Source organism: Photinus pyralis, unplaced genomic scaffold (genome assembly GCF_008802855.1).
Source record: "Photinus pyralis isolate 1611_PpyrPB1 unplaced genomic scaffold, Ppyr1.3 Ppyr1.4_LG1, whole genome shotgun sequence".
Taxonomy (NCBI): Eukaryota; Metazoa; Arthropoda; class Insecta; order Coleoptera; family Lampyridae; genus Photinus; species Photinus pyralis.
This window is the reverse complement of record NW_022170249.1, coordinates 8,079,361-8,093,303: the sequence shown is the minus strand read 5'-3', so window position 1 is coordinate 8,093,303 and position 13,943 is coordinate 8,079,361. Positions and strand designations below refer to the sequence as shown.

At 36.5% G+C, this 13,943-nt stretch overlaps 1 protein-coding gene across 2 annotated transcripts in view; it reads left to right on the top strand.

The window, feature by feature from the left end:
- The window catches only part of LOC116158682, a 19,357-nt gene extending 6,438 nt beyond the window's left edge, over nt 1-12,919 (top strand). Inside the window, exons 2-8 of one of the 2 annotated variants that reach the window (XM_031471506.1) lie at nt 474-481; nt 4,156-4,159; nt 10,426-10,777; nt 10,823-10,918; nt 10,970-11,215; nt 11,703-12,484; nt 12,538-12,919. In XM_031471506.1, the coding sequence (XP_031327366.1) occupies nt 10,445-10,777; nt 10,823-10,918; nt 10,970-11,215; nt 11,703-12,484; nt 12,538-12,676 (1,596 nt within the window). In that variant the 5' untranslated portion in view covers nt 474-481; nt 4,156-4,159; nt 10,426-10,444 and the 3' untranslated portion in view covers nt 12,677-12,919. Of the gene's footprint in view, nt 1-473; nt 482-4,155; nt 4,160-9,100; nt 9,121-10,425; nt 10,778-10,822; nt 10,919-10,969; nt 11,216-11,702; nt 12,485-12,537 lie in introns of those variants that run through there. The other variant, XM_031471507.1, reaches the window with a different exon arrangement.
- Nucleotides 12,920-13,943: the final 1,024 nt, after the last annotated feature.

Genomic DNA, 13,943 nt, shown 5'->3' with positions numbered 1-13,943 from the left:
GATTGTGCCAGTTCAATTTGTTTGAGTTTGAAGTATTGCAGGAATTTTTGTATTTGACGTTTTTCAGGAAACACAAAAACAGGTTCTCAATAGGTGTTGACTTGTTTTTAGAGATGGATGCGAGGATGGGTGGTAGGTACATCAGAGGCACCTTTGATTGAAATATCTATAATTTAAAAAAAGTTGCCCTTCGATTTAATTTTTAGCGCATATTATATTCGTTATGGCTGGTTGGCTGTCCGGCTGAGATCTCAGCAATTACAATAGCTAGAGACTCGGCTAGAGATTTCAAATTTTCACTAAAAGCTTTCTGCTATAGTGTAGATGTGCAGGCTCTAGTCTATTTTGAGTTAGATTACTCATGAGATAGATAATTTTAAACTTCGCTAATCAAATACTGATCGATATTACCAAAAATGCGCTTTCATCATGCATATGCTGATTTATAACTTGTTTGCATTTGTTTTTTTAAGCACCAATGGTTAAAATATTGTGTAAACTACAGGGGGGTGTTGTTTCTCTAGGTTGAAACAATGCCGAAGATGAGAGCGAGCCACTCTGTTATAATCAAGATCCGCAAAACGATGGGTAAATGGTGTTTCTGGTTCAGTTGTATTGTTTTTTGTATTGTAGGTATGCGTGTAAGCCATCAAGCGTAAAGAAATGCGCCTTTTATGACGAGTTTATTCAAATATCAATTATCCACAATACGTCAATGTAGCTATTAGTTACCGATTATAAAATGTTATATTACATCGCTTCTACATATTTCTTAATAGGTTTCGATATTTATTATTAATTGCAACGGAAAGATCGATTACAATCACCCTGGGCCTTGAAAGTTTTTTAAGTTAGCACTACAAAAATCATGTCCACGTTGTGTGCTTTTCATGAGTAACTCTAACAAGTCATTCGAATTTCCCAATCACAACCCGATGTTACAATCCGGTTCGGCTATAACAATTAAAACCTCGATTACCTAAAACCGTACGTGGTACACGCGACTTGGTGTCACTTTTACAATTTCATACAATTTAATAAAATCTCTTTGTCACCGGCAACACGAATACTACCGGATCAATTAATTTTAGAACGTGCGGGAATAGGTCGGTTATTGGTGATAGAACCGCATTAAGAAAAAGAATAGATGTTAAAACAAGTAAAAGGTTTTTGCCCTAAGGCGAGTAATTTCAGCGCATTTTCCGAAAAGACCAACAAAGAAAGACTTCCATAAATGAGGAAGTTGGCATTGCGCAGTCTGCGCATGCGCACATTTGTTTTGTACTATGCGCGATATGTTTGGCCTTTACTAGAAGTATCGGTGGTTAAAATTTCAACAAAATATATTAATAAATGAGAAAGTTGACATTGATGTGCAGCTTAATCGTTAAGATTTTCCTTGGTTCAGGTGCCAGAGCTATACACTACCGAATGCAAAAAGAACAAACTAAATATCTTGAAAATTGTAGGAGTAGTTAAAGGCCTTGGACAGACGGACGGACAGAGAAAGTGGCTGCAATAGCGCACCCAACTTCGTTTGAAAATGTGCTCAAAAGGTTCATTGAGTCATTAGGGTGTCGTTCGCTTTTCTTACAACGGATTTGGCATTCTCAAATCTATTTACTATCTCCAAAACCATAGAAGATACGACGATTATCAATTTGGAGAAAAGATGCGCTTTTAAAAAGTTTATTTATTATTATGATTATCTTTTATTGTATCTAAAGAATTACAACTTCTTATTACAAGGGTACGGTTGAACTAAACGTGTTTAAACAATGCCTAATACTTTGACGAAAACAGTTTAACAAATTATCCGTATAAATCTAGCTCGAAATTTAGGTAAGAAAAATAATATCATTGTTGTTTTACAAATTAAAACAATAAAAAAATTACTCATTTAATAGAAATGAGTTATGATCATGCGTTAAAGAAAACCAGAAAATTCCGATTATGTACTTTCGAAGATAAATCCTAGGATAAATCAGTAAGTAAGTAAAACGGAAATTTGCCGATTTCATTTTAACACAACAGATTAGGTACCACTTTTTGAGGTCTATACAAGATAGCGTTAAGAGATTTTCAATACGTGTCGTTCCGGACAAATCATCATCAACTTTATTTTTTTATATGGCCCGTAAAAAAAGAAATGTCGGAAACTATTGGTTTCAACAGAATGGTGCACTTGCGCACAACCATTCGAGAATACCTCGGAGAATACATATTGGAGGAATTTGCCATTTTCCAGGAAATTTATCCGATATTCTGACACCATTAGGGCGGTGGGCGCGAGTGCTCCAAAATTTGTTATACTATTGCAAAATGGCGCCCAACGCAGGCCTGAAAGAAGGTCGGGATCATAACAGCTGATGAATCGTGGTTGTACCATATCACCATATGGTGAAATCGTCCCAGTCGATGGGCGAAACCTTTCCCAGACAAAAAAAAGGTCATCAAATTTGTTCCAATTAAAGCAACAATATTGAATTCTTAGATTAAAGTAAATGCGACGTTGGAGCTGAAGGACTTTACAAAAGAAGCATAGTTGTGACCAACAAGCAACAGAGGGACTAGGACGCAGTTTAGTCTTGCGCACGAGATCTTGCGGTTACGCTATGATTGTACTTCTGTAATCGGCTCCATCAATTTCAATATTTACAATGTTAAGATTGTTATGGTCTTGGGCGTGTTCTTATGTGCGGGGTCCACTCGACTTCTAAAATTGAATTCTTAGAGTAATAATAGGCAAGTTTTGTAACTGAACCAAAAGATCAAAACTAATGCCGTTGCACTAAAATCCTCCATGAATTGATCACTTTGATCAGTACTTCCAGAAAAGTCATAGCGGACTACTTATGTGCACAAAGGAAAATAAGCGAAGGCATAAATATTCTTATAAATAAAAAACTTGTTTAAAAAATGCGATATGTTTGCTTTGACTAGAAGAATCTTTGGTTAAAACTTCAAAAAATAACTAAATAGAAACTTGACATTGCGCATGGGCTAATTAATCGATTTTTCCTGGCTCGGGTGCCAGATCTATAAGCTACAAAATGCAGAAAGAACGAACCAAATATCTTAAAACCTGTAGGAGTAGTTAAGGCTTCCGGACGGCCGGACGGAGAAAGTGGCCGTTCAACATGTTGGAAAGTGCGCAAAAAAATTATAGTAAAAAATCAATTGAATCAAATGAATTACTGTTTTCTGAATTTTTTTATCTTAATATTTGTATCACCCTCAGTTTGTTTTGCGCTATTTCAAAAAATAATTATCCCATGCAAGTACAACATCAGTACGTCAGCTCGAAACGCACAATTGCTTCCAAACAGTAATAGAAGTGAGATTGCAGATAAAGGTAGTTTCTATGGACAGGCATTTGTTCTGCTTTAAGCAGGCCTTCCACGTGCATTCATTTCATCGAACTTGGAGTGTACACTCCTACAAACAGACCAAGTTCGAACGTGGAAGGGGTCATCGCGCAAAGTTTGCATCGTTCTTGGTGCGGAGCGAAGAGTTTTGCCAATCCTAAATTCTTGGCGCGGGGCGATGCTGGGCGCGTGGATGTGGTTGTCGCTCCTGGAGTTAAGACATAAGTGAAATAAATTTACGCATTGTAGTATATGAGGAACCGAAAACGCATATCGTTGTTTTCGCGTGCACATTCGTACCTGTATGTGTTCGCCAAGTTTGTACGAACCATGTGCGAACGTGGAAGTGGTGTTTCAACATTCTGTTCCAAGTTCGAAGTCGTGGCGTTAATTCAAAGTTCGATGAAGTGAATGCACGTGGAAGGCCTGTTTTACATTCATACAGTTGATCTAAGTATATACACTTCCAAAAGTACTAAACAGTGGAGTGTTACTAGAAGATATCAGGATCCAGTTGGGGGCTTCCGCTAGAAAACCTATCCAGATACGAAACCGAAAACCAAGCAAGGTACGTGCCACAACGTTTTATTGATGTATTTTGTATGGCTCAGTTTAAATTTTAATTTCGCCAAAGTTATACTTAATCTATGGTCCTTCAGTCCACCGAATTGAACATTAACTCAAAATCATACATTATTATATCTCATTGTTATATGCTATTACTTTTGTGTTTAAATATATTTGTACATGATAAAATTATTTATATAAAGTTTCATTTTTAATCAAGCTGTAAAGAGTTTTAAACAATGGCAAACAATACTATTAAGTCAGACCATAATAAATGGATTCTTTAGATATTTCATACATATTATTTTACCCAATATTTATTTGATTTTGGCCCTTGGTTTACCTTTGAATGCCCCAAAATGGTATTCGTTACCCAGTATTGCTGTGAAAAAATGGAAAAATGACAGTTTTTTTGGTTAAATGGCTGAAAACGAATTCGACTGGACTATTTTTTCGGACAAAGCCCATTCATGTGGCTTTTTGTAAATCGTTTACGATTACTATTTTAACTTAATAGTCGCACTTCTTTAAAGTTAAGGCTCAGGAATTTGGTACATACTTGCAACTATATTCATGTTGTTCATTGTCACAATATGTAGATTTTAAAGAGAAGTGTTTTGCATTATTTATTTTATAGTGTATGAATTAGATGGGTGCGGGTATTCGCGATCTTGAAGGTCGTTTTGATATCTCTGGCTGAGATAAGCGTTAATAGATAATAAATTATATTACTTGTTTCTGCAAATACTACTCCATGTGTCCCAATAATTCTGCAATGCGCTTGTGCAGGCACGACATTTTTGAACAAAACTCTGTTTATCCTATACAAGGAGAAACTTACATTTTCTCGCCTGTGTGAGGACGCGAAAGAAGACAATTGCACGCATGGAGCGAGAAAATTCAATTTTGTCGGCTAGGCGAGAAAAAAAATACGCCTTATGTAAGCTAGATGGCGCGGTTGTAATAAAATGTCAAAGAAGTTATTTCTTTTTAATTAAATAAGAAACATAAAATCGTCAACACTGATTTAATAATTAAATTTACCCTATGTTCACTTTATTTTACTGAATTCAAGAATTTATTTAATTACCGCGAACCTCTCTCTATATACCTATCAATGTTTCGTGAATTTGAATACTTTCCCAACATCACGTGACCAATTCAAACGTTTCAAACCTAAGTCATAATCTTCCATTTACTTTCAATAACGAGCATCTGTGTCAATACATTTAACACCAAGATTTACATGTACTCTGCACTGTAAGTAGAACACCGCTTATGCGCAATAAGTAGCATTTTAACATACGAGACTACCCCGAAGTTAAAATGTGTCCAGTGTGACTGTAAGGAATGAATAAAGCTATTTATAAAACACATTTTTTTAAAATACAAGATCATCAAGGATTTAAAGTGTGCCCATTGCGCTTTCGTCGCCAAGCATAAATCCAGTCTTAAAAGCATCTAACATTTGACAAGACATGGATACTGCGAAGGATTTAAAATGTAACCGGTGTGATTTTGTCCCTGAAAACACACATTCAATTTTAAAACACATTTGTTAATACAGAAGACCAGTAATAATTTCAAATGCGCCTGGTATTAATTACAACCCCTTAAATCCCGTTATTTTCTAAGGAAATAATCACGCGCCAGTGAAAGGCCGGAAATGTCAACTCAGTTCGCACATGATCGGTATTCTCCACTTGCACCTCTGCTCTGTTGCATCGTGACTCCCTTCGGTGACTCCGCACTGTGCAATCGCAAGCGCGCTAGAATTTGAATTTGCGTTGAACTGTATTATAAGGGAAAGGGGTAAATCTACGAGTAAAAAATATACTCGTGAGCCCACTTAGATTGCACCGTTTCGTAAAATTTTTTTCGCGTAGTCAGCAGGAAACGTGGAAATAAACAAAACAAACGCGTGCACGTTGACGCGTTAAAGCAAATCCAAATTCAAGCGCTTGCGGTCGGACGTTGTTGAGGGATTAATTTTAAATGTAAGTGTATAGGATAAAAAATATTGTGTGCACCACGGCACGAAAGTTGTTTTCCGGGCCTCAGGAAGTGGCCAGCCTCGGCTGCGCCTCGCCTGGGCCTCGCCTGGCCATATCTTCCTTCGCCCCGGAAAACAACCACTTTCCCGCCTTGGTACACAAAGTACTATTTCTTTCGCCTGTCTTACGGTCTCAGTGCCGAGATGTCAAACCATAAGATGAACGGTCGGAGGGATTGAAGTAACATAGATATATCATTATCTTAATTACATTACCATAAACCCGCTGAAAACGTTGCTCAGATACAAGTATGTAAATATTGAAATCTTCTCGGCAAATAACCGCGATAACACAGTATTGTGCCAAAAGATTGCATCTAATGTAGTTATATAGGGTGAGGTGAGTTGTTTTTCCACTTTCACTATGGGGATTTCGTAAATCGTATGAGATACAAAGTCGCTTAAATGGGCAAAGTTATACATAATTTTATGCTGATTAATTTCCGCTTTCAAAGTACCTCTAAAATTAATATAATCGGTAAAATGAGTAAGTTCGCATACGAGAAAAAAACTCACCCTGTAGAAACGTTTGCTTTAAAGCGCGCATAATGTGCGGTATAAACATGGAATTTCGAAAAAATCGCAATTTTTTGCCCTTTTAACCCATTTTTCTAAACGGATTAATAGCTAATGGCTAGTTTGTGTATGCGGTCGTTCTCTACTAGAGGGTTTAATTGAGTAGGTACCTGTAAAGTGCCATTGATCTGAAATCACATTTTTTATTTGAAAACTAATTTTCCTTCAAAATATCAAAGTAAGTATACATGGTATTGTATTAAAAAAGCAATTATTTTGCTTCCTCATGTTCTTCAAGTCAGTTTTTCTTTACTTGGAATATACCCGTTTTAGCATACCTACAATTCACTTCGATTCGATCGTATCCTTTTACTTAGTATGAACCACACCTTTGTTGTGGTACTCAACCTTGAACTTTTCTCTTCACAGATCCCACGTTGGTAATCTCCCGGTATATACTTACCTTAGTTACTGTATCCTGTATAAGTATATATTTGGGTAAACGTGTGTTTTTAGATAACGAGGTTCATTAATTTGTTTTGCTCTTACTAGTTTAAACAATGGCTGCTCTACCAACCGCTATACAACTGTATACAACCAACCCAACCCACTATACAAATAAGTACATACCACTTGTTTGTAAGTTTTCACACAATCTAAAGTCGTAAAATATGGTTTTCTCTGTCTGAGTGTGGTAAGTGCGTTGGCACAGGCACAGATGCTCCTTATTGCAAGTAAATGGGGTGGCTATATCTATGGAGTATACAGGCTGATTCAAATTCGAGGGCCACCATGGGGATCTCGGGAGCTGTAAGAGGATAGGTAGTTTAAATTTGGCAAGGTTTCGAAATAAATAACACATTATTATGGCCACTTTTTCTCTCTACAAGATGCTAGTTTCAAATTTTAAATCCGACGTTTCGTCTCCGGTTGACCATCAACTTTCTTTTTTCTTATGGAAGTTATTTTTGACTTTTTGTGCCATTTTATAGAGAATTTAAAAGAGAGTTCAAAAATATAAACATCACAATTTTTTTAATTACCTATTCAAATATTTTCTTTTTTTCCTAGAAAACTTTGTCTTAGATAGTGTACGTACGTAGTTGCTTGCGTTCTTACGAATTAATAGCGCTATTTATGATTAAAAGATAGTGATGTTTACATTTTTGAAATCAGAATAAAATTCTCCATCAATTGACAAAAAGTAAAAATTACTTCCATAAGAAAAAACAAAGTTGATCATTGTTGACTGGAGACGAAACGTCAACCTTAAAATTTAAAAGTAGCATCTTGTAGGGGGGGGGGGAGTGGCCATAATAATGAATCATTTATTTTGAAATATCTTTTTAAGTAACTTCAGTCAAAAATAAAAACGATTTTGCAAAGTTTCGGCTTTTTCCGGATATCTCCGAAAGTAGTCGGAATTCTTTAAGTTCCAAAACTGCATTTTGTTAAGCATCAAAATACGCAACTTTGCTAGATTTAAACTACTTACAGTTCCCAAAATCCCCATGGTGTCCCTCGAATTTGAACCACCCTGTATATTATGATGATTGCTATCTGATTATTACCGTGAAAAACGACGTAGCCGAACACTGATAATGTAACAAACATAACCTCACCTGATTGGCTAACGGACAAACGGAAACTTATGAACGGAGAACCTATGTTTAGGATTAAGGCCTGACTTCTGTACTTGCGCTGCAAGGTTAAGGCGCGTTTAGAGGTATCCAGTACTGGCATTGTGGGAATACTTTTCGTGCCAGTCCAGCGTTAGCCGCCGACGCTGGAACAAATAGAGAGCGAGTCTTGCCAGTAGTTGCCAACTCCTTTCCCCATACAACCGCGCCAGCCACTCGATACCTGTAAACCACCTTGGTAGAGGGCTTTGCCAGCCAAGAATTGGCAGGCCGGTGCGACTAGCGCCAGCTACTGGATACGCCTAAATGTGCGCGCCTTGACGTTGAAAGTTGTTGTATTAACCAATTGCCTCGCTGTTACATAGATGGCGATACTGTGTACAGACTAATTTCACCTATTAATTTTATGCATTGCGAATGGTTCGTTCATTAATTTTGCTCATTAATTCAAAATCTTATGAATCGGTTGAAAAAGAGAGATGGAATGTGGTCGTGGACCATCGGGTCAATTTGTAGTCCGTAGATCTAACTTGACCAACTCTCGTAAACTCTTAATTTCTGAACTACTACTGCTTTTGTTTGCATTAATCAAAAAACATGTACGTAAACTGAATAAATAAACTACATACGGGTGTGTTTGTCTAGTCTAGACAGTAAATGATGGTATATTCAATATTGTATAAATATTGATAAATGCTTCTCTTGTAGTGCTATATTGCTGTTCAATTTTGTTAAATTGTAAAATTAGGTACTTATTTTGCGTTGTTGTAGTGGATAGTTTCTTATCATAGAAAAATTACGTCATACTATTGTTTTTATTTTAATTATAGAAGCGTTGTAGGTGTTCTTTGCACTGATAAGACCGCATTTCTGAGTTATTTTTGGATCATACATGTAGAGTGATATATTTTATAAACAGTACAGTTGTACAGTGTTATAATTATAAGCCGTTTGAAGTGTACACAGACGGATGAATGTAATTATGATTTGTTTCTATTTTGAGTAATTTGTTTAAGGTATTTTGAATCAAGTTGATCCTATCTGTATGTTCGTGCTCTAGTTTAACTATCTCGATTACTAGAAAGACTTATCAAATCGTTATTTTTGTGTTATTTGCGACATTTTCAATTAAATACATGCTAAATGACTCACTAGTAGACGGGGGACACTTTGTAACTGAAGGACCAATTTTCAAATGAGTATAACTTTTGTTTAAAAAAACTGTTCAACAATTTTGTTCCTTAAACTCATCAAGTATGTACACATCAAATTTTGTGGAAGTTTCTCAATTTTCGGTGTCCGGCCAAGCATTGCAGTAGTGGATTTTTTTTTCGAATTCTCAAAAGCCCCCAGATATTAAATTTGGTCGATATCAGAATTTTCTTTCGCATCTCCTTTTAGTGGGTGCGCTCTTTTGTGGCAGGAATTTTGAAAATGTTTTTGTAATATGAGAAAGGGCATACCCCAAAACCTTTTGAAAGACATACATACCACCAGTCTTTCTATCTGTTATGGTTGCCCAGAAAAAATTAAAGAAGGAATGCAACCCTTGGTTTATTTGGAAAAAGTGCTTGTTTTGATTCCCTCTAGCACTCAATTTTTTTACATTCTTATATGTATAGTGGAATTTACACTCAGTATAGCACAACAGTGTTGCCAATCCTACTGCTATTGTAAATATTTCTAATTTTGTAAAAGAAGCTGGTCGTCTTTTATGAAGAATTCGGAAACATGATTTGTTTAGATTAAAACTATATTTACAAGTATTTCCCACAATATTTTCCTCTTCCATTGGCATCGGACCATAGCATACTATTTAAGAATTCAGCAACATTTGTAGTTATTCTCGCATATAGAAGGCATTGCGGTGTCTCTGTAACTCTGTCATTTGAATGTGAATTCGTATAGATATTGCACTATGTTTGATGATGGAGAAAGTAGTAAGGCGCCATAGCTTTTTATCTTAGACTATTTCTCTGTTCTGTTGGTAAGTTCAGGGGATTAGAGGAGAGGGTTAGTGCCAGTATCAGTAGCACAGAACATAATAACTTATAAGTAACAAAGAAGTACAAAAAAGTATAGTCAAGGCCGAGGTCAAGGCATTAAATTATATTTGTTTTGTTCACATTGTATATGTCACGTTGACACCAAGTTGACAGAAAATGAGAAAATAGACGGGGTGTTGACCTTATGTTATGTATGGTACAATATAGGACAATTGATTATTATTATTGTTATTAATAATAGTTGATGTTTATCCTCTAAACTAACTCTTCTTGCAGGTTGGATGAAATATTGTAATGATCCGCCACCTACTTCTCATGCCTGATATTGCCTGTATCAGCGATTGTTCTGGTCGGGGAGAATGTCACAACGGAACATGCGTGTGCGAGATACGTTTTTCTGGCGATCACTGCGATGGTCCCAACTTACCCTACCATGCAGGAATAGGAGGAGTTTTCCTGCTAATTGCGTTGGTTTCTACCATCCAGCTTCTGATGTGCATTGTGTCGGAATATCAGCGCTTGAAAACGCCTACATTTCTTAAGGCGTGTAAAATAACGACACAAAAATTGCTATATTTTTTAACATTTCTTGCCAGTGCTATCAGAGGAGCGTATTTTACCTCACCGGTAAATATCAAACGAAACATTATCCATCTAATGCTATAGTTTCAGAATACTTTTAAGTCAGGATGGGCAAATAGCTTGTTATCTGCTTATTATCCTCTGCTTATGTCAGGATCGTCGTTAATCGTTTGCTTTTGGGCAGAAGTAAGTAGAACTAGTGAAAGGTGTAAATATTGATTGAAATCATATTTGTAGGTTTTCCATATACCTGGAATTCAGTGGGAAAAACCACAGTTTCTCTCTAAATCTTTCATAGGATTTTTGGTGTTCAACATTATTAGTTATGGCTTATTGTTGGCCGAAGTTATAACGACACAGTTGGTACAACCGCCTATTGAAAATGTTTCTTATTACAATCATATTTTTAATGGTTGCTACGCAGTATTATTGTTTATTGTAGTTATATTTTTCCTTATATATGGAGTTGAAGTATTTTTTAAGGTAAGTCGCATTTATGGCATTAAGTGGCACACTAGTGTTGCAATAATTCAACATGGCAACAATTGTGCCAATAACTAACCAAAATCTACCAACCTGGTGAATCCAATTGACAAAAAGTAAACAATAATCAATAAACTACAATAATAGATCAAACGCGTTTCAACAGCAAAGCTGTCATCATCAGGTAACACCTGAAAGAAAAAATTCAATTTAGCTAAATTGTTTTTGTTTTACTTTTTTTAACTTCAACAGCCACAGCACTTCCTGTGTCTAGTATGCAGTTACTTGTATCTTAATGCAATGTGTATGTCTGAGTTCATTGAGTAATATACCAGTTTTTGGATTATCATTAAAGAAGGAGAAGTTTCCTGAACGCATATCCGCACGCCACCATAGGTTTCCAATTAGCACTAATAAAAAATTCATTGCTTTTAAAAATGTCCATTAGGTATTTTTTTTAACTGTTACATTCTATCATGTTTTGTAGGTACGAGGTGGATTCATTAAGAGTCACGTTCAAATCGCTGGCGCCGAGGAAGAACCACTCCAGACGACAAACATGAGTCCTCTCGTGAACAATTCTCAGTTACATCAGTCACGTGTCGGACTGCTTAGCCACGCCCTAATGTCGATCATTATAGTTGGGTTTTTATTCTCCGAGACCTTATCCGAATTTTGGAAGACCAAGGTGCCAATTAAGTCCCGAAATTTTCACGATGTCGTGTTTCGTGTTGTCGAAATTGGTTTGGCAGTTTGGTTTCCCGCCGTATTGTGGAATTGCATATCACCAGGCGAATTGTGGCTTTTGAATCCACGAAAATTACTAGCGAAATTGGACCAAAAATCTTGGGATAAGAGTAATAACGGTGAAATATTACCGGAAAGCGAGACGTTTGTTGATAAGCAGGAATGTTGGATATGTTACGATTTGGATAAGCCGGAACCACTCATACAACCTTGCGGGTGTATTGGTGACATGTCAAGTGTACACCATGAGTGTTTGAGAAGATGGTTAATGGAAAGTTCATCTGGTAGCACTGAAGCACTACAATGTAAAGTTTGCAAGCAGGCATATCAAGTTAAGGAAACCAACAAATTGGACTGGGAAAAGGGATTTACGGCACATCATTGGAGTAGCACTGCTCTGATAATTACGTGTTTGTGTTCGGCAGTGGCTGCTGCCTGGACTGTAATTCAGCTGTTTGATGATCCCTACATCAGAATGATCAGTGCCAGCTTAGCTGCCTTTGTAATCTACATTTGCATTAGGTATCCTATTCCAAATTCTAAGCAAATCACTAATCGTTTTCTTTTACTTTCAGGTTTCTGGGACAGAATACGTTAAGTGCATACAACAGAGCCAAGGTCGGGTCACTAAGTATTGGCAGTCATGTGACCACTATCAGCGGTGCAGTAACCGTAGACCTTAAGACAACGGAAAGTGAACCTCAAAATTTATAGGTCATTTTTTGACTTGTGTAACCAAAATCGAATTGACGCACTTGTGAAGAACTGCAAAATGTCTTATGGTTGTTGTATAAACATGTCCCGGTGATTTTTAATAGGAAGCTCTTGTTAATGATAGTTTGTAGGTATCTGTGTTAGAAATCTGAATGCTCAATGTATTTAATCATCTCTCTTATGACAAATCTAATCTGACATCTTATTAACAATTTCTGCAAGAAAATAAACAAATATTTGTTATGTTCTTATTTAAAATAATCCCTTAAGCTTGGTTGTAGCGAAACATTTTTCAATAAAACAGGTGGTCGGAATACAACTAGTCTTAAGAGTTTGGCAGTGTGAGTTCACTTGTCATTATTAACCACGAAAATAAGAAAAAAATATCACCATCACCTTATGAGTCGTCGAACAGCGTGGAGAACAGTCCTCGATTCCGTTTCTCTAGCACTAGTGGGTACATCCAGTTGTTCCTTTGTGGGTTTTTCCTCTATTGTACCTAAGTTCATTGTTCATCAGGTACTAGCATGAGGTACGCATGGTGGCGCTGTTGTAGCGTTGCTAAATAAATAGGAAAAGTACCATTTTGAATATAAGGTGCTTATTCAATGAAAAGTACTATTCAGTGGATGCATGCGAAGGGACCCTAACTGTGCTTGGCACTGCACAGAAGTGTTTACAGTTTAGTTTTTATCTGCGAGTAATTTGTATTGACTCGTTTAATCGATTTTAAGCAAAACATTTGAATGTATTGTTCTAACAATACAAACTTGCCAAAATGTTAATCGGGAGTATTTTGAGAACTAAAAGAGATAGGAGTGATGCGATGTGAATCTCGGAGTGGCGATGGGCAGAGCTAATTGTTGCTTGTCGCCACTGTGTGTACTGTGTAGTCACTGTATAACCAAGATGCGGCGGGGGACAGAGCTGGGTAAAATACTTTTCAAAATCTATTTAAATACACAGGATTTTTTGCGTAATTTAGTTTAGGCAAAAAGTCATTTTTGACAGATAACATGCGAGTTCAGTTTAACCAAAGATAATACTGTTTAACGTTAGTGAGGTATGCGTTAGTGATACATCACAGGGCTGATTATCACTATTTCAATAAGCTCAGAATGGTTTCGTTGGTTAGCAACGCGCAATAAACCTCTATTTCTATGGGCTACATTTCCTAATGATGTTTGATAGTGAACTGATAATGATTATATAAAGGTTACAAGATTGGCATTTATTCATTTTTCTTGATGGTAGAGACATCTACGTT